The 26,480-nt window shown below is 37.7% G+C and overlaps 1 protein-coding gene across 2 annotated transcripts in view; it reads right to left on the reverse strand.

The window, feature by feature from the left end:
* Nucleotides 1-211: 211 nt before the first annotated feature.
* The window catches only part of CLINT1 (clathrin interactor 1), a 52,846-nt gene continuing 26,577 nt past the window's right edge, over nucleotides 212-26,480 (reverse strand). The window contains exons 2-12 of one of the 2 annotated variants that reach the window (XM_075441706.1): nucleotides 25,268-25,372; nucleotides 24,544-24,640; nucleotides 22,940-23,048; nucleotides 21,878-22,042; nucleotides 17,669-17,843; nucleotides 12,526-12,718; nucleotides 11,869-11,950; nucleotides 7,509-7,586; nucleotides 3,310-3,602; nucleotides 2,441-2,645; nucleotides 212-1,963 (exon numbers count right to left, since the gene is read on the reverse strand). In XM_075441706.1, the coding sequence (XP_075297821.1) occupies nucleotides 1,602-1,963; nucleotides 2,441-2,645; nucleotides 3,310-3,602; nucleotides 7,509-7,586; nucleotides 11,869-11,950; nucleotides 12,526-12,718; nucleotides 17,669-17,843; nucleotides 21,878-22,042; nucleotides 22,940-23,048; nucleotides 24,544-24,640; nucleotides 25,268-25,372 (1,864 nt within the window). In that variant the 3' untranslated portion in view covers nucleotides 212-1,601. Of the gene's footprint in view, nucleotides 1,964-2,440; nucleotides 2,646-3,309; nucleotides 3,603-7,508; nucleotides 7,587-11,868; nucleotides 11,951-12,474; nucleotides 12,719-17,668; nucleotides 17,844-21,877; nucleotides 22,043-22,939; nucleotides 23,049-24,543; nucleotides 24,641-25,267; nucleotides 25,373-26,480 lie in introns of both variants that reach the window. The other variant, XM_075441705.1, reaches the window with a different exon arrangement.

Consider the following 26,480-nt stretch of genomic DNA (forward strand, 5'->3'; position numbering starts at 1 on the left):
GGAGCATTAGCAAGGCTGGAGTGGGTCAGGATATCTTGCCTGCTTCATTTTTAATTCCTAACAGTAGAGCCAGATAGGAAAGGCTTCAGATAAGAAGTCATTAAACAATTTTAAATTATTTATAAAAATTACTTTGCCCAAATTATAATTATTTTTTTTCCCAAATGCTCTCATAAATGTCAAATGGAATGAAAGGAAAAGCAGCCCAACATTGATTTTAATGAACATTTTAATGTTATGTATAACAGAACATTATGAATACAATGGAAACAAAGTTTTATCAATTTAATAATAAAAAAGAAATCCAACATAAGAAAAGGGAGGCAATAAATTTCATACCTATAGTGCTTATTCTTAACAATATTCCCAGCTTGTGAATAGAACAATGTCTTTGTATTCCAGATTCTAGAATCATGATTCATGTGAACTTAAATGCAGAATTACAGAAGGAAAAACAAAAATCCCCAAAACCTTAATTCATTCTTTTGTTTTCAGTAAATCAGTAAAATCTTTGACTGCTACAGGTTTCCTTTATTAATATATATATTTTTTTACCCCTTTATTGGATTCCACAGCTGCTAATGCCATATTTACACAAAGGAATCACCAAGTGTATAAAAGCTAAGATCCAATGCCGTTAGATTAGGTAGGGTTATAGATTTACATAACTTATGTGTAGTTCACCTTGTTATTTTTTGTAACGATGCAAAAAAGAAATATTTTTGCCTTTTGACTGCTGCCGATGCCATAAATCAGTGGCTCTGTAGGGATATTGGTGGTACAAAGGATGGTAACTGCCACTGTAAAAGAGCTGCAAGAAAGTGCATTTTCTGGAGTTCTCTGAAAGGAAACCAGCAGTCTTGGATAAAGCTTCTTCCAGACGTTATCAGTTATAACAATAGAAGCACGTTAAGACCCCAAAATCTGTTCATCATCAAATTGCTGAGAGAGAATTTTTACAATAAAAATTTGGGTAATAGAGCAGTGTGGCTGGAACATTAGCAAAAGTATATATACATTCCAGGTCCCTTGGAATTCGCCATAGTCACATATGTAAGCCATTTCTGGACAAAAATATATACTCTTATAAAAAACTGATCATAGTACTCGAGTGACTTCAGTTGTGGACTCAGTGGTAGTAAAAGGAATGATCCAATCATGACAAAGCGATCAAGGAGAGGGGGAAAAGAAAGTCAAGCTCTTTAAGAAAAAAGAAAAGTATAAAATTAGATTCAAACATTTTTACCCAACCCCCATTCCCGTCTTCCATCAAGTCGCAAAGTTAAAATAGGTTCTTTGACATAGGAAAGGTTTTTTGATGGTTTCAATACAAATTGTTTTGCAAAATCATGTAACACATTCCTTAGAAGAACCTTTCACCTCTCCAGAATTTGAACACTAGTTATTTCAACATTTAGAAAATAGCTTTTGGTTCTTTATGTAGACACTTTAACCAATAAAGGAAAAATAACAACAACAAAAAAGTATTGATCAGTGTTTTCCATCCCTTCCCCAGCTATATTTGTGCAGCTAAAAATCCTTCATTCGGTCTGCCCATTTATTTTCTTTTTATTTCATTTTATTTATTTATTTTACAATCTTTATTTGCTAAAATTGGCAAAATTTGCAAAGGCATCTTGCTTGGGTTGTACAGTCCCAGGAGTCAGAGAGGTCATAGCGATATTGGGTACCCCCATTCCTATTGTGCCCGTCAAACCCATTCCTGTCGCCGGCACTCCCACGTTCATGTTTATTCCCATCACTCCCTGGTTCATCACAGGCACGGGTCCCATGGAGGCCATTCCCATCGTACCCGACATCATGCTGGGCATTCCCATCCCCACGGGAAGGGGCCCTCCCGTCAGGGGGCTTGTCTGGGGTCGAACAGGCAGCATGTTAGGCTGAGGGTTGAGGTTCACGGCTGCAAAGTTTTGAGTCATGACATTCATGGGTTGTTGCATATCTGCAAAAAGGAGAACAGAATGCAAGAATCACTAGTCAGAAGCCAATGCTCAAGGTGCTCATGTATTTTAAGAAACGTATGTGGGAACCGATGTGAACAAAGATATGATGGCCAAAAACATAGCTATTTTGCCCATTTTCCTATTTTCTATGTGAAGCCTCAAAAACTTTTGTTAAGTTTTAAATAGCATTTTATACCAATATATGCTACTATGCACGTTCTGGAGAAGTTCTAGAGATCAGGAAGCCTGAAATCAAGACGCAGCAATGGTAAAAACATGCACAGATACCCGCCTCCTAGCATGTCTGTCTCCACCTAGAAAACACCACTTCTGTCAGAACCATCACAGTAGTTTAAGAAACAATTATGACTAAACATAGGAAAACAGCGATTGACAGAGCTTGACTCCATCTCCAGGCCAACACACTGAACATACAGGGCTCAGTGCACATGGAAAACAGGGCAATAATCACTTACTTTGTTGCTGCATCATGGCATTAAGTGATGGCTGCTGGGGTTTGGAAGGCTGCATCCCAGGCACTAAATTGTCCAAACTGATATTTACACTGGGATCTGACCAAGTTGAGGGTAGAGTTTTGCTTGCATTCTTCTGGACCATCTCTGTGCTTGCATTATAAAGAGGGTTAGGCTTCGGCATCATAACGTTCATGCTTTGCAGAGGCTAAAAAAGGAAAAGTTTGTTGGGATCCACTTGAAACAATTTACCAATAGGAATCAGGACTAAACAAGTGTTAATTTTTCCACAGGAGACAATAAAAAGCCAATGAGATTTTTCACCATGAACTTCAGCTCTTCCAAAGCGGTGTTGCCATGTGCTGTTACGCCATTAGAATGGGTTGAAAAGTATTTTGTAAGCTAGCGTCCAGCTCCCATCTGCAGTGAAGTTTTGAACTCAAAAATACTGTTTCAAAAAACACATTCCACTGAAGCAGGCACTTCTGTGTTTTGGAGAACAGACCAGTCCTCACCTTCATCTGCCTGAGACTGGAAACCTACAACATTCAGTGGAAGGTGATTTTCAGGTCTGAAACATCATCAGCCTCGCCTTCCCTAACAAAGCAGCAACAGTTCATGGAACAATGAAGACCATTTCAGAGAAGGCTAGCTTATAAAAGGAGGCTTTTCAAAAACATTTGACACCTTTTCTTTTTAGGAGGCTACTCAAACATTTTTGGGCAAAACTTTACAAAACGCTGATCACAACATCTACGTTACTAGGTATGGACTCCAGAAGTGGAACAGATTCATTTTCCATGTTGTGATACGGAGAAGGCAAAAGATTAATTGAAAAAGGTCATTAGCAAACTGTACAAATAGCAGCATACCTGTGACCTTGACATGGGTAAACTGATGCCCACAGCACTGGAGCTCATCATCGAGAAATTCATACTTTGTGAAGAGGTCATGGTTGTCTGAGAGGGGGCCATCAAATCAAAAAGATCAGTAGAATTGGAAGCAGTTGGAGGCTGGCCAGAAGCTGGCTGCGAGCTACTGAAGAGCTCTACAGCTGGCTGCTGTGCCGTGCTGCTGAAGAGCTCTCCAGATGCACTGGGACAAGGAGAAGCTTGGTTGAAGGCACTCCAGTCACCAAAGTCTCCATTTCCACTTGTTGCTGTACCTGAAGGAAAGGCAACAGTGTGGGAGGAAGGAAGACAGAGAGAAGAAAGGCAGAAGACTTAGAGAAAGGCACTGAGCAAATGCCATATTCCATGAACTGAAACAAATCAGAGCTGATCTGTGTCCGTCCAGATTAACATCTGCAGGTAGAACCTCCATCTGGACATCATTCCCCCTCATGAATATTCCAACAATTTTAACAAGGTAGCAAAGGAAACATGAAACACCCATGCACAGAAAGTAGATGGCTGTTTGATAACACGTCACCTGTGGATGCAAGACAAGCAGGGACAGGTTTTCTTTAGTTGAAATATGACTGAAAGATAACTTGGGGTAGACTGGAGGCTCTAGTCAAAACAACACCTAGAACTTTGGTAATATTTATCAACTTTTTATCTCAGAACTCAGGTATATGCTAAGAGAACAGTTGTCAGGAAGGAGCCACTTGATAAAGCAAATTCCATCATGATAAAACAAAGGCAACAACTTCAAAATTTGGTTATATACAATTAGTAGCTCTTTTTATAAAACAATACTGAGGGGAATAAACCCCAGAACTTTGAAAGCAGCTTGCCAGGGAATTCTTATTTGAGGTGATAAGGAATCATTTCTTCTCATCCCAAGAAGTGCCTATGTAAAACACATTATGTTTTCTAAATTTGATTCCTGAACTAAATGCCTTGGCTTGAAGCAGAAATTCAACCTTGAATCCAGCAATTGTCTCAGCAGAAGCTTTGCTGAACTCTTGAGCTTTGTTTCATTTCTATATACCGGAGTTTTTGTAGACAAGCACTCAAAGTGTGTAGATGACTGCAAGGGTACTTATTTCAGGATCACAGACGTCCAGAGACACAAACCAGCGAACTGAGAATATGTCATAACCTTTGAGCCAAATGGGAGGAAATGTTACCTCCCTTAAAAACATGTCTTTCTATTAAAAAGAAAACGGTTATTTCGCAGGAGTGATAGGGGAAGAAAAGCTTACAAAAACATCTACAGGAGATGCTAAAAATAAAGCAATGCCATGTAAACAGCTCTCATTGCGACACAGTGAATCGCGTTCCCTGTCTGGGCCATTGTACAGGTCAGCTTTCTGATCACGTCACGGACAGTCTTTTGGTACGTAGCTAAGTCACGCGCAATGCCTTTGCCATATGAAATGATCTTTGAGTTCTAAAGAACAGTTAAATCAGCCCTTGAGTTTCTTTAGATAAGCAAATGAAGACTCCAACATGTAAAGCTGGGATAGATGAATCTAGAGCCAGTTTCCACTTCCCAGTGGCTAGTTCCATAATGGCCATCCTCCATAGCAATTTTCTACATATGTATTCTACCCACTCAAAAGGTAACTGCAGTAATCTTTTACACTCCATGTAGATGTTTATCAACACACACTTTCAATCTTTAGTCATCTTTATCTTTACCCATACATTAGAATTTAAAGAATAGTAGGAGAGTAAATCTGTTCACAAAATCCAAGTATTGCCAACAACTTCAGTGCACAAAGTGGACTAATATTCATTAGCTTAGGGCCTTACTAGAACATTTGCTTTGATCTCCCTCAAAAAGAGGGGCTACATTAGAATGTTTCAATTAGTATTGCATATTAAAAATTAAAACCTACTTTAAATATTCCTGATAGATAAGTAACTGCTGAGTGTGCTCCTTCTACGTTCAGACCTGTGCACTGAGAACCAATAATGGAAGTGGGGGTAAAAGGGATAAGGTTTTGCCCCTTCAGTAGAACTTCAAAGATGATTAATCAAGAAGGAAAAGATTTCTAGAGGGGCTTACGCTGTTCAGGAATGATTAATCATTTCACAGAACTCCTCGTCCCTTGCATAATGGTGATTGGAATAGATTAATCATGTTAATGCAGATAAAGGGTTGTATCAATTTACACTGTATTAACACAGAAATTATTTGCATAGTAGGCGGCTTTTTGTTTGCAAAACAACTTGGTTTTGACTAAGAAAGCCTGTAAAAAAATTAGAGCAGTTCTTTCCTGCCAAGCAAATTAAAGGTGTATTAACTAATCCATGCCCAGTACAGCTTTCCTAACACAGCAAAATAAAGGAAGAGATACAAACATGCTGACTAAAAGCTGGCTTGTAGGTAGATTTGCTGATCTTGCTATTCTTTACTCATTTTGGACTTAATCCCACATCCTGGCTGAGAGCCCCCAGTCACAAATACTACTGCTGCCCCAATTAATTTCACAAAAGATGGCCAGCCAGCTCCCTCCGCTCTGTGACTGTCTGCAGCACTCTCCTGTCCGGGTAGCACTGCAGGCTCCCAAAAACGTTCCACCAAAAGGAAGTCGATTGCTTTAGGTGGCTTCCCAGCATATTTTATTTTTTTTTCAGTCCATTTTTAAGGGAAATGTTATTCAGATGGTGGCCATGTCTACCCAAGAGCTTGTATGTTTGCATGCGAAGTGGCTGCACGTGCAGTGAGCCAGCTGTGTGGACACACGACAGCTCTACGCTGCCTGCCATGCAACCGGGCAAGGGCAAACCGGAGTGCTGTCCCAGCCAGCATTGCTAAAACCTTGCTCTTGTCATCGCCAGGGACCTCTTCATGCCTGACTTCAGTAAGATCTAGATCTCTCTTATTTAATAGGCTTCTCCTCAAAGGGGAAAAAGACTGCAACAAATTATTATTTAGCCAAGCTAAATGAAATGTTGGTCAGCTTCATCCCACAAATGCACATACGCAACTTCAAAACCCATCGGTGAGGTTGTGCTGTGTATGGAAGGTGTAACTTGACTAATTCCCCTCCAACATACCAGGCATTCCAACAGTAACCCAGACGGGAAGCTTTGGAAATAGCCTGTTCCAGGCTGCCCTCCCTATGCCATCTGACAAGGCCAACATAACTGTGGCTTTCTAAACAATCATAAACTTTTTTTTTTTTTTTTTAAAACACATCTTAGGAGACAGGTGGGAGCTCAGGACATCTTTAGGAACTCATTTTTCTAGTAATGCTATTTTCCACTGAACATGATCCCATCTTTGGGTTTTGTTCAACTTACCCATTTACTGTTCTGCCCATATTATTAAAGTTCTTAAGACTGATCTGAACCCACTATGTGTGTCAAAAAACTGTAAACAGCAGCATTGAACCCATCTAACAACTTTTCAGTTCACAGCACTATCACAAGCAAGCAAACCAGACTACCACATGCTTCATGTAAGCCTTTTTATCCCACCAGAGCAGCTAAGTATTTTTTTTATAATTAATCCCTACCTGTATCTGTAAAACTTGCAAACTGTTAGCTGAAGTATTAGAAAAATGGCTGCTTTTTATTGCAAATAAAATAGTTGAATAACCTTACATAAAACACTGGGAAGACTATGATGATTAATAATCTGAATGGTCCTATCACTACAGCCAATTTTCCAATTATTTTGGAAGCACAAATACTATCATGGACGCAGTCATCACTGTAGAACTCCAATTAAGTAGCTCCTTGTCCATAGAAGTGGGATGCGCTGGGCTCTTTTTTTAAACTCTTCAGCCAGCATTTAGACCCACATTTGTTGACTTCAGGTTTTACTTTTCCACTCCAAAGTCACATCTTATTTCAGTGCATTTCAAAATTAGACTTGGAGCTATGTTTTAAGTCTTACTATATGCTGATATTATAATATTAGATGAACAGGGATGTATTTAACTCCTACCAATGTTCTTCTGAAATAAAGTTCAGGAAAAGTTTCAGGCCTGATGAGAGAAGTGCTGTGCCAGACAGCAGCTGTCTTCTCCCTTCCTCACTATAGCGCCTGTGGTCCAGTTACATAGACACAGTTTGCCCTGGAAAGGGAAGTGACTTTCAATAATGCCATGTGGCATCTCGCCCCCTCTTTCTGCCCTTAAGCAGCATTTCGATCTGTAAATTAAACCTACCTTGTGACGATGGGAAACTTGCTGAAGCAGCAGCTGAACTAAAATCAGCAAATCCTCCAAACGGGTCAGCTGATCCACCTAGAAATAGAAGGAAGCCAACTGCTGTCACAGGATTGCACAAAGATCCACTGCAACAACCGCACGCAGGATGTATGAACAGAAGATATAGAAGCCTGAGCACCAATAAACTGGATTATTTCCAACTTCCTTGCAGAGCGTACAATTTTGTTTTCCTAGGGAAGAACTAAGAGACACAAGATTTTGCTATCTCTAAAAATAAATTTAGAGATTAAATAGGTTAACAACGTTTGAACTAGTGAAGGATGCTACTAGTCTGGCAGTTTGTAAAAGTAAAACTTTGGAAGTATAATATATAAAGCCAAATGTTCTTACTGTAAAAAAGTTAATTTATTATGCTTACTGTGAAAAATTACATGTCACCTTATAGTTCGTTTTCATGTTGCTTAAAGCATGAATGACTCTGCAGTGATCTTGAATTGGGATTTCAAGGGCAGAGCTTGCATTTGTGTTTGTTTTTTTATGTTTGCTTCCTTTCTACAGCAGGAACATTGAGTTTCCCAACCAGACGCCTCTATACAGCACATAAATTATTAACCTCTGAATAGAGCACAGTAAAAATTTTTCACTAATAAAATACAGCCAAGATATAAAAACAGAAGAAAGATTTAAGAATCATACTGGAAAGCGGCTTTTTTTTAAATAAACCAAAAAAAAACCAGTTCGCCAAAAACAAACAAACAAAATCATCAAATTATCCTTTCTTTTGCTTTTAGATAGGTATTCCACTGACCTGAAAAAGCTAAGAAGCTGACCTTATTTGTTTGTCCTCAAAGATTTCACCTCCAAGCAGTCCCACCCTTAGAAGAAGCTGCAGCAGTTCAATTATTTTGCTTTTAGTGTTATGCGTACATTATATAGGTTACATCACAGCTGCTTAGCCTGCAGTGCTTAGAAACTAGCCAGGTGGGACTGGAACATCTGTGCAGCACTCAAACACCACCAGGGACAGCTTCCAACATCTGGTGCCTTTTCGGAATTGTCTTATCGCTGCAAGACATTCTGCCCCATCTGCTGCTCTCAACTGGGTTAATTAAACTAGAACCATCTCCTTTTTAATAAATGGCTAGCAGTAATAAAAGGAACCATTCCCCTTCTAATACATGTGTACTTGTATTTCTTTTTAATGTTATTTTACTGTAGACATTGCCAGGAAGGTGACTGTTCTTCCAAGGGGAAATGTCTCTTCTTGCTGAGCGTGTAGCCTACGACACAAAACATGAGAAGGAATGCAAGGATGGTGTCTTTGAATTTTCAGAAGCATAGCACTACTGAAATCCTTTCACCACCTTTTCTAGAGGGAGAAGATTTCACACAAAGTTAAGAAATTTCCTCAACACAAATTCTGAAGTGATCTAATAAGCATCTTACATATGTTTACATAGAAGTTTTACACTGACTGCAAGCTGCAAATGAAAAAGGGTAAGATGAGCCAGTGAAGTATCAAGCTAAAAAAACTGTTCTGATCACGTTTACTATGCCGACTGCCATGAACGTTTTCAAATCATTTTTTTCATCGCACATGTCCTTACAAAGTTTAGAACAGGTTAATGGTTTGCGGGTTTATACCAGAATGAGCGACACAGATGACATCCTCTTGACCACATCCTCAAAAAATCAATGCTCTCATGCTATGGCTATTATCCCTGCGCTGTTTGACAAAGTATCTAGGGATTAATTTAATTTGAAAAACAGAACTAGGTTCAAACCCAAAATAACCCCTTAACATTTTCAGTCAAATCAACTTTTCCTCCACCTCTACTGCCTGTTTTGAAAGGAAACTGAGTTCCAGAGCTTAAGCTGAATGCAGTAGCTCTCTAAAGAAAGGTATCACCAGCTAAGATTAAAGAACCTGATCTCCAGTAACGCCAAAAAATTACTTCCAGCAGGTCTAAGCACAGATTCCACATCTTCTCAAACAGACTGCTCCTTTACAGCAACCAACCGCTCCCTTCACACACAAATTGCATTGCTTTAGTAATGTGTAACCCCCCAAGCCTCATCAACCTTCTTCCACATCTCTGCACCTGAAAATACACAGATAAGCAAATTCTGAGTTCCCTGAATTCACATGACTTCCCTGCCAGTTCCTTCACCGGATAGATCAAAGGCTGCATTTGACCCTTTCCCTGTGTCTTGCCTGACACTGGGAATGTTCCCACACCCTGTGCTGCAAGGAACAGTGGTCATAACAAGTGTCCTGCACGTGAAGGACAGTGCTAATCTGCTCAACATGAGCTATCCTCAAAGATTCCCATGTGAGACGTGTCACTACAAATGAACTCTTTCCATCTGCCTTCCCAGGTCAGCAAAGAGGTTATTTAGCAGGACCAGCTGGTAATATGTCTCTTCTCAACACCATTTCTAAATGCTACTTTGGAAAAAGAAGAAAAAAGGCAAAAAGAAAAAAAGCTTACTGCAGCAAAGACCCAATCCGAGGAAAGATTCAAATACACCGCGATATGGAAGGTGCTATAGTTCTGTTTGAAATACGGGAAGGCTCAATTTGAAGTGGGAACATCTATTCTTAATCTGATTTTATACATAAAAATAAAAGCATACACATATGCATGTAAATAAAACCGAAAGAGGCTCTAATCTCTTTTCCTGTAGGAATTGGATAGGAGAAGTTTCAGTATTGATTTGGGGTACTGGTTCTGATCCAGGATCTTAAAATTCCACAGAGCTGTGGTAACTCCAATGTGCAATGAACACCTTTATGTATGAAGTTAATAAAATAGACTGTCACACAAAGTAACTTGTTCCTTAAAGTTGGGGGCATTTGTGCATGAAAGAACAGATGCATGAACTGAATTTTATTTCTTAACCATTAGGAATTAACACATATTTCAGAACAACAATATAAACTCTATCTACTTTCCAAAAAATAAAAGTGCACAAAGTTTTAAAGATCTATCAGAAATAAGACAGAGAAGATTAAGACAGATCTCTGATATCAATTTACCATGACAATTTCCCTCCCCTCCAACAGAGCTTTGATGTATTTTATATTCTAATAAATACTTTTGCAGGCAGCATTTGGCAGCCTACTGATGAAAGGAACTGTGTCGCACAGCGCTCGTAGTACTGGCTTTGCTCATACATTGTAATAAAAATACCTAGTGTGACATATTACAGGGGTTCCTGCTACAATACCCTCAAAGTGGCATAACTTCAGATAGAAAGGAGTAAGAGTAGTCTTTACACACGGATGAATGCAGCCACCTTGCCACATATGTGGGCCTCCAGCCATGTCGGACTGCCATTTTCTGGTACAGTCTCATGTGATTTTACACCAGCTTTAAAACAAAGACTAGAGCTGACTATCTGTCATCCCCAAAATACACACAAACACTTCTACCAACAATGTGAATATGATGCCATATATAATAAGAGAAGTTGCGTATTTGTAATGGAGAGCAGTTACACGGAAGGTTTCTATCTATGAAAAGGCACACGCTCGTATTTCATTTCCTATTCAAAGCGATCTTTAAACAAAAATCCTGCCCACAGTTAACTCTCTCTCAACTGTGCCCTTAGACCACAAGTGCACAGAAGTCCTTTTTCTATTCCATGCTAGCCACAATCAAAACCGTCGATACTACGAATCTGTAAGCACAATAACAAGTGTTTAAAGTTTTAGGTTTTGAAAGGGAAACCACCAAATCCCTGAACTTCTCTATCAATCCTGTATGCAATGCACTGAAATTTAACACACCCCTAAAAAGAAACTGCATTTTGAGCATGTAAGGGTAAGACCATATGAAGGTTAATGGACTTAATATCCAACTGTACATTTAGATAGTGAAGGGACATGTTTTACAATAAATAATTTTAATTTTAGGTAGCGATTTCTTTTTGGTATTAGGGTTGGGATGAACCAAGTACCAAGACAGAATAAGATAAAGAAACAAGTTTGCCATATACTTTAGATGAAAGCTTATATGAAGATCATCCATCTCCAGCTGCCTAGCCCTTGAACTGCGCTATGAGAAATGCTTGATGGTAAATGGATTGCACTTGCTTGTAAAATTAATTATAAATAACTGCATTACAAACACAGTTTCTGACATACTGAACTGGCAGTTAATCTTTGTGCTGCTAACATTTATTAGTCCCATGCACACACAGTACCTTGCTACAAAAGGTTCTAAGCAGCTCTGAATTTTTGAGTGTTCATTTCTTAATTTATCTACTACTCTATCTATATAGCCACAAACAAGCTTATCCTCAGAAACAGTTCAAAATGTGAATTAAGAAAATCAAACCAAAATGTGCCTACCTGTTGAGACTGGCTGGCTAGCTCCATCAAACAACAGGTCAACCAGGTCATTAGATGACTTGCTCCCAGAGGGTACAAAAGCCTGAAGAAGAAATAGATCTCATGATGTCATCACTCATCTTAAATGACATTAAGACATTTTCTGGGTTTTTTGGGTGCTGTGTTTTGCTTTGGAGAGATAGCAGATTTGTCTTTGAAGCCAACAACCACTGGAACCTGGCTAAACTTCAAATCCAATAGTAAACAGCTAGTGGCTCATTGAGGTTTTTTTTCTGATAACTGAAGAACTTGATAACTTGTCAGTAAGCGTGCAAGTTCAGAGAACCCTTCACACTTCAGGCCAAGATTTTATCTTTGCTTTCCTGAAGAGAGTAAAACATGGTAATGACTACATTTCAAAAATTCTACATCTTAAAGCAATCCCACAGAAAGACATTCTGTAATTAAATTGTTCCATTGCCTTTGAAAACCCCAATTAAACATTTTTGATAAAATAGCTCCCTTGAAGACTGCATAACAAAAAATCTACCCTAAACCAGAAATTGTCTCGGAGGTTAGAAGAAAACTGTTTCTAGAGTCGTGTTTTACTGTGCTCTGCTGTCTCACCTTTGCTGTCGGCTGTGCAGTATGAGCAGCAACGTTCTGTTCTGGACTTACTTTCTCCCCTGTATAATGTGCTGCTGCTCCCAAGTCAATGGTTTTTGAAGGATTTGCCGTGCGTTTGTGTCTAGTGGTGGTAGTTTCTGTAGCTTGTGTAATATGAATGTGTTTCGTTGTCACTGTCTCCTCTTCATCTTTGAATTCAGCTTTGGGAGATTTACCTCTTCTTGATTTTTCCTCATCACTGTCACTAGAAATAAAAAAGTGGTAGAATACCATTTGTGATGGACTTCCCGGTTACTGAAGGGGACATCTGGCTTAAGCCACAAGAGTTTTGGTTACTGTAGTTCCTTGTAGCAATGGTTCATAACAAAAATACTGTTTCCTCCTACACTTGAGAAAGGGAATGTTTTACCCTTACATAATACATCAACATAGCACAGCATTGCACCTATTGTACAAAAGTGATGAGAAAAAGCAACTTATTTTGTTAAAAATTAACTGTAAGTCCACAGCAGAGGATAACAGGAAATCAGTGTTTGAATCCGGTACATTTAATTACCTTCTGACAGGAACTCTCCCACACATTATGTAACACTTCAGCAACAAAAACCTAAGTTGGCAGGTCTGCTCAGTGCTTACACCAAGGGACAGAAGGCAGTGAACCAAATACAGGTGCTACCTTTCCGATTTCAAGTATTCTATTCCTATTGCAACTCATTTCCCTTTCCAGAGAAACAGGCTTTTATAGTCTTTAAAATGTTTGTGGAAAAAGAATGTTTACAGAATTATGCAATGCAATGATAGTATTCATTTTCTACCAGAGAACACAAATTTATTCTTAAAATGTAAAAGAACACAAGTGTCACCATTTTAGGCAAAAAATCTTTTTAGATGTCACTGCATAATATTTAAACTGTTACATTTTCTACTTTTATGTTTTAAGTCTTTCACAAACAAACCAATTGCCCCGATCAACAGTCATGTTGCCTGTTAGCATCAAGATAGGATTTGTACATAACAGTGAAAATTGCTGCAGAGAAAGCTTAAACACATTGAAACGTATTTTGAAATAGTAATTCCCTTAGCAACATAGCTGAAAGTGGAAAGTTTTTATATTTTAATGATGCATTAGAATACTAAAACTGCAAAATTTAAGAAAGTCTGTCCCTTTGTCAGTGGGAATATGACAGTAACTGCAGTATACTCTGGAGGGTAGCCTTTGTTCTCTGTTAACAACAGTGGGCTTTCTGGAATACATCGCGTGTGTCATTTCCTCCATGCACATTACCTGCTCGCTACTGGGGATGGCTCAATTCATTAACATCAATGAATAGAAATGCTCTCTTTTTTAGTTTTTTATTTTTAAAATAAACATATCATAGCTGCTGGCTAACCTAGCGACTACTGACATTTGCCTGAGCCAGCCTTATGCAGACAAGTGAGCTCAACAGGCATCACCGAACCTCGTCCTTCCAAGGCACTTCAACCCTGACTTGCAACAGTGCTGCTGTTCCAATTCTGGATTTCTGCAGGTAGCCTGTCTACATGCACAGCCACAGCAGAGGGGACCACTCACCCCATATTCAGTTGTGACATCAGTATTTCAACACAAGCCCTTAGAGAAGGCTGATCTGCACATTAGCACGGCAGATCCATCCTGAAAGCCTCTCAGTGTGGAATGATGTTGCCTTTTAGAGGTGTACTGAAAGTATCTCAGATCAGGACAAGCACAACTAAGACACTGTCTCTTAAAACCTACTGCAGTGAACTTCTTGTCATCACTACAGAGTCCACCTAGTCCCTATACACATTCTGTGGGTTGAGGGAGTGGCTGACAACCATCAAAGTCTGCTTGATGGAGCTATTGCTACAGAACTGGTAGAGATTAGTCTCAGCAATGTAAGAATGAAAAAAGTGAGCCTTTGGTGATCTACAGCAAAATAAATGTCTAAAAGCTTTTGAGATATAAGCCAGAAAGCAGGACAAATATTACAATATTCAATTTTCTATGACAACCAGTCTGGAAGCAGTACAGTCTCAGGGGACTTGTTTTTTATTTTTCTTTAATGGTCACATTAACAAAAAAAAACCCCAAAACACGACAGATTAATGTTCCCTTTAAGTGTGTTTACCATGCTTCGCAGTGCTTCATCTGAGAATTGCAGAATGAACTTAATAAGAATTATATCTAGCATTGTAACAAATAATAATTAAAAAACCCCTTCTGCAAACAAAGTACATGATTGCAACTTCCAGAAACCAAAGTACGGATACATGCCTTTTTTCTTTCCCTCAAGATTTTTGTGGTGTGGGGCTTTTGTTTGAACATTCTTTAAGGCAATAAAAATAGTTTACTGATACTCCAAGATTATCTGAATTATACCCTACTACAAAAGTAACCCTTTACTTGGCAGTTGCCTTTAAACATGGCTGTTGCATCCTTTTACAGATGTATTAAAATTTTTGCTTCCTTTCTATTACCTGCATAAACCTTTCTGAATACTGGAGAAACAAGGATTGACAGTTTTAAGAATTCTTATGAAAGTGTAGTGTTTCAGAGGAACCTCTGTATATTAGCAGGTAATTTAGAAAAATGAAACTTCAGGGCACAAGGCTAGATGCAGGGCATCAATTGGTTTATTCACCCAAGACCTAGGAACCAAGCACTATGACAGAAAACCAGTTTTCCCACCCCATGGGGTATTCTATCTGGTCCTCTCTACTTCCAAGGGGATATATTACTGGAAAAAAGAATGCAGTTCCCCCACAGTAGTACTAACATTTTTCTTCTAATGAAAAAACAAGCAGACTAGGCTTCTCCAGAGTCAGCTGTGTGAGCGCATTTTCACTGAACTCTACTGTAAACTCAAGCCAGCTATGTCATGGGTGAAGCTCTTAGTTACTTCAAGCATTTTTTTTTTTTTCTTCTATGGAAACTACTAGCTTTGCAAGTAGAGTCAGAAATCCAGAAGTTTGGCCAAGTTCTTCTGGTGTGTACACTGGAGGTAAAGACTGTGTCGTCCGAACTCCATTAACCACTGTGAAGATGCCCAAGTCACATTTATTCTTTGTGCTTCAAGACCTTTATTGGCTTTACAGTACTAGAGTAATAATGATTTATAAAGCTATTAAGATAGAAACAATAGAACATACAACTGCAGATTTGTCAGCTGAGCAAGTATCACCATTTAGTCACTTTTCCAAGAGAAATGGCAACTTAATTCAATGTTGTTATATACCAGCAGGCTACAAATAAACTAGCACGTTTTTGGAGGCTTCTTTTTCATTTTTAGAAAAAAATTTGCTGAAGTGTGAAAACACAGAAACGCATGGATTTCATGAAGCATTTACAAAAGATGTTATTCTGTTGTGAGCTTAAGTCACACAGTAATTAAGATTCCATGTTTCTATTCAGTTTCAATATTAACAGAATACTATTAAATGTAACATGAATAATAGTTTGTATTTACAGCATCTTTAAGTATAAACTGATGTTCTATAACCTTGAGTTCAATCTTCTTATATCCTGTCATGCTTTCTGCAGAAAGCAATCCCTTCATTTCAACGCTCTGATAAAATAACTTCCAAAAGGAAACTTCAGGCTGGTAGCCAAAGCAATGTTAGAGAAGCCATGCTGCTGCAGCCTGGATTCCTTCTTATGGCAGGACAACCAGCAACTACCAAATTGCTTTTCCTCATGTGCATCCCAAAAAATCCTCCTTTTATTTCAAGTGTTGTCTTTATCACTTTCATAAGTTCCAAGACAAATACTGCACCTGACTGACCAAAAAATGGAAGAAAAATAAAAAAAAAAAAAAAACAAACAAAAACGGACAAGGGTTACAAGACCAGAACACAAAAGAAAAATGTAGTATTAGCCAGTGAAAAAAAATCAGTGTAACTTGGGGTAGAGATGCACAATGGAGAAGTCCTTAAAATTGGCTGCTTTTTATAAAGATTAGACTGCAGAAAGGACCGTCTAAAACACTGGAAGGTGCAAGATTTTATGTCAGCACAAGTAAGAGACCAGGAGCCATTCAGAAACAAAGCAAAGGAAATAAGATTAAAAAATGTTTACTGTACATCCTCTACATGAAACGTGGATATTGAGCTTTACAGACATCATGTGGGCAGCTGCTTTGGAAAGGCAAGTACAGAAATGCACACAGCAATATACTGTTGTTAAATTTGAAATTGTTTACTTTTCTTCTGATCCCTTCTCTTTGTAGTCTATTGATAGTAAGTTCTAAGAGGGAACCCTGATGTGTGCAAAGAATACCAGTTTTATGATTTATTAATGCCTTAGCAAGAGGACCATACTGCCTTTTTCTCAGAAATGCTACCATTATAATTATTTTCTGTTTCTGTGCAAAATTGCTTGAATTTTGTAATACATACGTGCGTGTGCACGTGTATTTTTATACTTGTATATATAACAATGTGTGTATGTATCTGAAGATATTCCTGTAAAAAATATTAATCAAATCTCAGTGAAAATTTGAATTTTAACTTGTTTCCCAAAAGGGAATTATTTCAATACACTTGAGCACTTCCTCTACAGCAATTTTAGACTGTTATGAATGTATGAATTTGATTTCCAGATAATAAAATCCGATGCACCTGTTGAAGTGTGATGTATTTAAAGTCCTTTCTGGAGGCAAAAAAGGGTAGGTTTTCTTCTTTACTGGAAAAATTTAACGGCTAGATGTAAAACACAAGTTTCTTGAGAAGGTTCAACAGCAGACTGTTCTTCCTGAGAGCAGCTCAGGGTAGAAGCACTGTGTCAAGGCAGGCCTAAACAATTTTCCATCTGCCTCTTCTTTGGCGCTTCAGCATTCAGCGTAACTGTAGCATTAAATGCCAGACTCCAGTATATGCGCGCAAGGATGACCACTGAATTGCTGAAACAAGGAAAAGCTTAGGAAATTTCAGCCAAATTCCCTGTTTTGCTAGCAGTTATCCAAGCTAGGGGCAGTAACGGAAGGCAGCCAAGAGCAGTTAACTACTCATACAACTACATCATTCCCCAAGGCCAGTAAGAGCTGCATAAGAAGTCCAGAAAGCAAGTACTGAACCCAAACATGCTTCCACACAGACAAAAGGAATAGCAGAGTATCATAACTAATAATCAGCAGTGTCAAAGAGCTTTATAATAGCAATATCAGAGAATAAATTAATGTTAAAATAACTCTAGTACCTGCACCTTTCTGGTGAGTCTTCTCTGTCTTTCCTTCGGAACTTACTGATGGTATCGTCGATAGTGCTTCCAATTTTGTCACTTAGCTCACCTAACTTATCGCTGAATGGAAAAGCTGGTTTTTTATCCCATTCTTCGTCCCATTTTGACTTAGGCTCAGGATCGTATCTTTCACCTGTGTAAGGCATTAAGATAAGAAACACTAAAGATAACAGAAAAAAAATAAATGTCTGTGGTCTTATTGGAATCACTCTCAAGCCCCCCTGCCCTACATACATAAACCTTACAAGTTTTCAAAGCAAACTGAGAGCTCCCACAGTGCTGAATCCACACTATTACAGCAAGGCACAGCATGTAATGCCAATCATTAAGTGGTAGGAATGCAGATTCAAAGACTTTTGTTTATGGCAATGACACAATTTTAAGGCACTGTACAGCACATCAGGACACCGTTGGACTCTGCTGGAGCAGCACAAGAGGCACAATCACCCCTGGTTGCAGAAGCAGCTTATCGGAAATGGGACGTGCCAGTTTTGTAACTGTCACTTAATGCATGATATTCCGTTTTTGGCCAAGCTGTGTGCTCAGAGGTAAAGCAATGGGGTTTTTTATACATTGACATTCATAGACATCTAGAAGTGTAGTACCAAAATACTGCAAGACATAAGTGTGTAATGCATGAGAACTTCTTGTTCTTTCTTTTCCACACTCTGTGATTAAAAAAGCTTTTAAAGAGATGAAAAAAGAACAGGCAGTAAAGCAACTCATCTTCTCAGCAGCCACTAAGTATCCTGAACATCTTTACTAAACAATATTATCAAGAAATCAAAAACATTTTTTTTATAATCATAGAATCATTAAGGTTGGAAAAGACCTCTAAGATCATCAAGTCCAACCGTCAAGAATTCAAGACCTCCACACTGGTATCGCAACTTACAAACAGCTGACGGTTTTACTTGAAATAAGTATATTTGCTGTGCAATCTCATTAAGAAAGTTTAAAAAAACTCAAGCCTGGGTTTATTTTTACACACCCAGCCAACCTGAGTTAAACTTAAAAAAGAAAACAAAGCTTACGTTTTAACAAAGATTTAACTTAGCACAGGACACTTTACTAACTTGTATTTGATCTTATATCAGACCTTCTGCTGAAAATACAGTTATTACAGTTATACAAACCAACCTAATATAGCTCAGTTTCTAGGCCACACTTCTAGACAAACATTTACATTTTGGGCCATCACACACATGAAACGAGGCATCTTTCATAACACTGAAAAATGTGGAACATAAGTCAAATTTTTTTACTTAAGCCAAGTAAAATTTTGTAGCATAAAGGAAGAACGGTGAAAAAATCATTACTTATAGTAACATTGTAGCTCAGGTAATGTTCAAGATTTATTCAACTGAGCCATTTTTAATAAAAACTCTGGATTCGAGCACTATGAGGTGCAAAATTTGAGTTGTATCTGTCTGATAATACCATATACCAGAAGATATATTTTCTTAGTTGAGAGACAAGTGCAAGTCTCCAATGATATTTGCTTAGATCCATAAAGGATAGACAAACTTTCTCAAAAGTAGAGAAACTGTTACAAATCAGCAAGATACTCAGTGAGCTCTTTATTACTGGAAAAGGAGGAATTGCTAAGAAATGTACTACTGTTAAATTTTGCAGGAAATAAAATGCCTCTATTTCAACTTATGTCAGGCTCTCAAGCATTTTAATGTAGATTCCATTAGAAAGTTTCCTTGTGCAATAGGAAATTTAAAATAAATTAAAAAAACCCAAAAGCTTGGTATTTCCCAGATAAAAAGAACTAACAAAAACTCTAAAAATACAAGCATTTTATATTTAAATAACTAGAATGTTTTAGATTAGAAATCTGACCTAGGAAAAAGTTTGTTCTGTGCTGCTAGAAGGATTTTTTTTTCTTTACTTACTCAACAAATGAAGGGATAATTAAAAATCCTTTAGCATGAAAATGTAATACAAGACAAAGGAGGCAGTCCTTTAAATTCAAAAACTTGAATGATAACTAAGAAGCATATAGAGAAAGACTTGTACTCAGCATATACGGATAGATCACGACTCTGTACAGAGCAAGTCAAAAGATAAGCTCAGTGAAAGAACAGAGGGACATGTACTTAAAGTAGAACTGCAGTGACTCATAAGTATTTCCTAAAAAGAGTATCTCCAGAATTCCAAGCAGGTACCAAAAGCCTGTAAGAATATAATAAACCAAGACCTATCCTGCCATGGAGATAGAGATTTTTCAACTACTCTGCATATGAAGAAAAGGGAGCACAGAGGAACACGGAGAAGTAACCCATCAAAAACAGAAGACAGCAAATGTAAGTTTAAGGCTCTCAGTGCAGAAGAGTAAGAGGCATACATAGCACCAGAGAGGAACAGGTGAAGTTTAAGTCCTGTACAGTTACTACTCAGATCTTATACCAAACCCTTCTCACAGAAGCTGTCGACTCCAGCAAACCAGAGCCTTGCGCCGTTGTGACCTGGGGACTCACCCCTTCATAAAAGCAGCCAAGGACCTACTCAGGCCAAAGAAAACACAGATAAACATCTCAAGACTGACAGCTGGATCATGGATGACATGCTGGGATACTTCAGACATAAAAGCCGGTTTGAGCTCAGATCCCTGCTACACATTATGGCAGGGACTGGGGAGCAAGGAGGAAGCTGCACGCTTGGACTTGATCAGCAAAACACAGTAGTGGTTGTGTGTCTTTAGCCAAGGCTGTCAGAGAACTGTGTCCTTCCTAAACAAAAACAAGCTGCTGACATCACATCCTCCAAGGCCAAGATCTTACAGACACATTATGCTGAAGATGCAAACAGTTCAGCAGAACTCATTGCACACATGAAGAACACTGGTCACCTCAAACTGGGTGAATTTCTTTCCAGAAGCAAGGGTGCATCAGACTACCTGTCAACAGCATTTGGATGGGGTTTTTTTTTTTACCTTTGTTTTTTTTATTTTGTGGGTGTGTGTTTTTAAATAAAGGACCTTAGTAATGAAGGTCCTATTGCAATTACCAAACCCAAACTGAATATAGGACTGGCACCTTGTGCAAGAATGGCTGAGATTCGTGACTATCAGATTCTTCAATTTTTGAAAACTTGAATTTTAAAAATCTGATGGCAGGTTTTCTGATTTTTTACGAGGAAACAGATAACCAAGTGACCTTTCACACACATCTTTTTCTAACTTTTTTTTTTAATGAAAAGTTTAGAACTTTCTATCGGGTGTCAACTACGATCTCTTCACTGGCAGCTGCAGTTCTCTAGGATTTAGGGATGAGCATTGGTGGGCCAAATTTCCAGCCTGCATACGGATCTGCTGTGCAACCAACATCCAGCTGCAAGGTTAGTACATCTCCACAAAGTAAATTTGGTATCACCTCTGGGAGTTCTCCTTTGAAAAGCACGGGGGACCTATAGTACTAATAAAAGAAGATTTTAAGAACACACAAACCGAGACAGTAACAACTGTTTTGGTAAACTCCTGAAAATGTAAGCTCCATCATGTACAAGGTTCTCTGTGCATATATTTAAAGTCAAATCTGACAGACATCAGAATCCACACAGATAAACCACAGATATCTTTCAAGAGTCCAAACAGTTTTACTTGGGGAACAAAAAAGTCTAATAGCATATAATACCTACACCGTTTCACCCAAACAGTATTACTGCCTTAAAAGTCGTAACCCAAACCAATCAATGGTTCTAAAAAGAGGCTGACAGGAGTAGGTGAAGCAATTCTTGTGCTGTGGCGGGTGGACAGTATAATCACTTTTTTTATTTCATTAAAGACTAAGAAACCCTAACTTACAAGGGCATTTATTTATCTACTTCTGCTACAGCAGCACTCATTTCACACTGAGACTCTGTCTATGGATAAAAACAAGACAATTAAGTTCTGGCTAAGACAATGCATTAATGTCATTTGCGTAAGTTTCTAGTTAGTTATTATCTAAAAAGGACTAACTTAAGGATTTTTAAAGTAATTTAAATTTGTATGTGGGGCAAAATGTTCAAGATTTCTTTTATAATAGAAACTGACAGTTAAAGAAATATAAAGAAAGAGCATCTAAAGGAGAATTTTAGAAATTCCTTAAGTTATCCGTGTTACCTAAGCCAAGTTAAAAGTTGATTGCCAATCCTTGACCAAGAAAGCCTAGTACTCACTGTATCTGAACCCTCCAACACTGTCCGAAGAAACCCCAATGTATTTGTCTTTGTTCTTCTTTGCTTTCTTCCTCTCTTCCCGAAGTCGATCATCATCTTGAGCAAATTCAACCATTTCTTTTACCTTCTGGCGTATGTTTATACCTTGGTCTTTGCCATTTTCATCTGTATAGGTAATGCAGGACAGAGATGATGAATGCAAGAGGGGAGTAAAAAGGAAAAATAAATCAGAGGCAGCAATACTGAAACTCATACTAATAAGAAAATATGAACTATGAACACAGCAGACAGAGAAAGATCTTAAGGCTACTAAGGTCCACTGCATTTGTTTAAAAGGGACCAAATCTTTTGTTCCAGCACAAACTTTCATCCTTCCATAAATGACAGTTTTCACTGAATGGTGTATTTAGAAACACCTAACTGCTGCTGAAACATTTAAAAGATTAAGAAAGACCGAGACAGAAATTATATTCTCCACTTGAACAATTTTAACTCTTCAAAATGTAACCCCTGTTCCTCAGTCTTTTTAGTACAGTTTTTGCAAGTTTAATTGCTAGAACTCAGTCTTATCGCAAAACTGAATTTCTGAAAAATTGCTTTCAGTTGGGGTGTACTACAAGCTAAACATGCTCCTTTCCCAGCCTTTTTCACATTCAAAACACACACTGGCCTTGCTGCCTTTGCGCTGTAAATATTATTTGGTGGGAGAAAAAAACCCCAGCTTCAAACAGATGTGTGTGTTTTGGAGCTCTAACCTTTTCTTCCCATATGATTAAAGCTATTCCTTTACGGACACCACAGGGGACCAGTCTCTAGTGCATATTTTAATATAAACCCCAACACTCATGTTGTGTTGGTTCTGTTGTTATTAGCCAGTCTTTTCTGCAAGTTCTTGTCTTCACTAATTAATACTCTAGGGTCCCACGTCTTGGATTCTGCACTCTTCACACAACTGGCAACAGTCACATTCTAATTAGACTGGGGAAGCTTCTAAGCTGGTTCAGGTGACTGACAACTCCAACTACTGTTTTAATTTGCTTATAAGATTTTTCTATTGCTCACCTACAAAGTGGTAATTTTCCAGGGATCGCAAATCATAAATGTGTTCTCTGGCACTTGTAACAACACGCTCTGATCCATTCCTTATGAGGTAAGCTAGGAGCAGCAAAGACTATAAAAATACAAAGCACCTTATGATTGCATGAACAAAAGCTCTATCTTTTTTTTTTAGAAAAAGGCAAGAGAAAACCAAACTTACCCCCTCCCCAAATTAGTAAGTAATAAGACTTTCCTCTTTTAAATAAATGCTCATTATTTGCATTCACGCAGAAAAAAACGTTTTCCCCACATACACCTTTTGCTTATTACAATATCAAAACTGTATTTATCAAACTCTAATTTGTTACTACTAAATTAGAAGTAGTTACCTTCATCAGCTACTGCTTATTTTAAAAGACAGCAGTAGCAACTTAAGGGAAAAAGTTAACCCTGCTAAATGAAGCATTTTCTTTTGCTGCTTTTGTTCAAAATTTTCCAACTGCTTTCACTGAAAAGTAACTCCTACAGAAATATAAGCAGCCTTCTGCAGGATGCGATGGATATATAAAACTGCAGTTCAGGACAATTTTAAGCAAGTGACAAAAACAATGAAATTTAAACAGTACTTTAATTGCAATTCTTTATGTTGAGGATTTCTATTTAGAAAAAAAAATTAATGCACTTTCTCCAAAGTAGTGCCTTTATCAGCTAAAACTATCATTATATATCAGCCTATACAAAGCTGATAAGCAATTCCAAGGAGTCTTTATAACATTAAATAGTCATGTGTGATAGCATTAAATATTAATTTAGATCGTACTTCAGGGAAAACAATTACTACGAATACAAAACATCAAGCACCTGTGAAAAGCACAAACTATGCCTTAGAATTAGTTCTGTCTTGCTACAGTCCTGGCATCAAGGAAAACAAAATATAAGCTAGTCTAATACATCAATTCTAAAAAAATCAGGTTAAATTTGCATAATTGAGTGCACATCGAACACCACTTTCAGTGCAGCATGATATAATCTTAAGCAAAAAGTTTCTGTACTATGCTAATTAGTCAAAGACAAGAAAAATGCAAATGGTTCAGTTCTTTTTCCAAAATGCAAGTAGGACATAAAAGACTCATATGATAAGATCTGCAAAAACCTACAATTTTTAGAGAATTGTGAATTGACAGAAAATTAAGATTAGTTTCCGTTTTCTTTCAGGTACTCTTGAATTCCTTCAAAAACATGTCCCTGACAGCACAATAACTTATCATCTACTTCTCACGAAGCATCATAACAACTCCTCTGGGTAGATTCAAAATGTGATTGCTACTCCAATACTTGAATATCAGCAAAATATAATTGCTCTATTATGTTCATTAAGTAGCATCTTAGACACACTTCCAAACCCAGAAATTTTGGGGTTTTTTTCATATACAGCATTTGAAAGACTTTAACTTCAGTAACAGAACTATAAAGCATATAGTTAGGAAAGAAATTATAGGTTGCTAGTGGAGTGATATAGCAGTATCTAAATAAGACACTACATCAGAACATTATACTAGCAACAAGCATTATGTCTTTCGTAGACCAACACAAAATCTTGAATACTTCCAGTTCATATACATACACACCTTATAAACTCTCCTCCAGTTCTTTTTATTGTCTTTCAGCATTCGAGTCCAAAGCATGTTCATAAGTTCTGGAAACTGTTCATACATAAATGTAGCCCTAAAGAATTAAACAAAAGGAGTAAGGAAATTTTATTCTCCGTGGATTGCCACAATAGCTTGTTAAGACTCAGGGCTGACAGTAGATGGCAGGCTTGATCTAGGGTCATTCGCATCTGGTGACACTGCAAGGAAAGAAGCGATCCCGATTTCTTACTCACATAGAAGTAATTTATGTAGCAGTACTACAAAAGAAAAAAAATAATTCTGAAAATCTGAGGCAGTAAAAGAAAATTCACTGATGTTTAACATGAATACCCTAATATCTACTGCAACTAGTCAAACATGCAACTTCCAAACTCATTTTAACAGAAAAAAGTTCAAGGAAGAATTTAACATGTTTTGCTATATTTAGAAAAGTCACAAGAAAGCTGTTTGAAAATAAACACTCCAAAAAAGTCATATATCGAAAGAATGAGACTACATAAATAAAAATCAAGAATTTTGAAAAATACTTTGACTTTGACAGTTTTCAATACAAGATTATGCATTAAAAAGTGACTTGATTTACAGCAACTTTTCAACATTATCAGTCAGCATATTTCAGAGTTGATTTAGCAGCAAATTTCACATTCCTGTATAAAATGCACCTTTCTTTTCTTCATCACTGAGCCAAATTATCACTTACTTGGCAATCTCTCCCATGAGTTGCCCTGAAGGTCCCCATGGGTCATCATTGGTTGCTTCTCGAACCTTAGACTCTATTTCTGAATAATTCATAACCACATTGGTGCTGCAAAGGAAAAAAAAATTAACACACATGAAGATTAGCATCAAAACTGAGAAACACATGAAAACTTAATAATGACACTAGTGTGTATCTCATTTAATGAAATACCTCTACAGGGGTTAGAAAAAAAAAACATATTTAGTGCAGAAGTTACCCTGAGGACACTATACAACACATTTAAGGTATCTTTACGAAGGTTTTACTATTCTGTTAGTCTTCAAGAATACAGATGAGAAACTAGGGATTATATTACAGCTGGATTCAGTCCAGTAAAAATGGCTTTTGGTCAAATTAAAATCCAAGTTGAACCACTAGAGTCAAAGCTGATAGCTTCCCCAGCTAGATATGGTTTGCTCACAGGTTTGTATGGTGTACAGTTACTTGCAAAAGGCTTCAGAACTCAATCAGAAGCACTTTTTTTTTTTTAATGATGAGTGCTACAAGAGAAACTCAAGAATATCAGTACCAAACAGGTGTCAGTAAACAAAAAAAACCAAAGAAGATCACACAGAAAAATGAAGTAATTCCCTAGAAAGTCTGTTTCGTAGCTTGAATTCATTTATTTAAGAGAAAACAGCAAAAGGAAAGCTGCAGAGCACTATACAATTAAAGCAATGCAAATACTACAAGGAGCTCAGGCTGCCTCTGCGAGAGTTCACAGAAAAAACATAACTTGGGAAAAGGAAGGAATTTATCCACATCAGCCATATTAAAATAGTCAATATGTGATTATTTTTTTTTTTTCAAATGAATCTCAAACTGGTAACGTTCAGCTATAAGCCAAGCAACCTCTTTCGTGCCCCTAAAAGTATCCAGATATTTTTCATAACACAATGATTTTCCTTATATTTTAAGGTGAGTGAGCAGGCCCAAAACATCATCCATACGGAGAACGCTGAAAAACAGCTCTCTAGTTATGGAGCATTATAGCACACAGTAGTAATGAAAACATCAGTAAAAGGAAACCTAGTGGCCTCTGCTTTCGCTACACACTTTGTAGTGTATTTTAAATAACCTAGAAGCTACATGCTTACTCCTATTGTATCAAAAGTTTGAAAGTTCACTTAACTGTTAAAAGTACATCCTACAACTGGTTTCAGAAGCTAAAAAA

Source organism: Opisthocomus hoazin, chromosome 22 (genome assembly GCF_030867145.1).
Source record: "Opisthocomus hoazin isolate bOpiHoa1 chromosome 22, bOpiHoa1.hap1, whole genome shotgun sequence".
In the NCBI taxonomy this organism is placed as follows: domain Eukaryota; kingdom Metazoa; phylum Chordata; class Aves; order Opisthocomiformes; family Opisthocomidae; genus Opisthocomus; species Opisthocomus hoazin.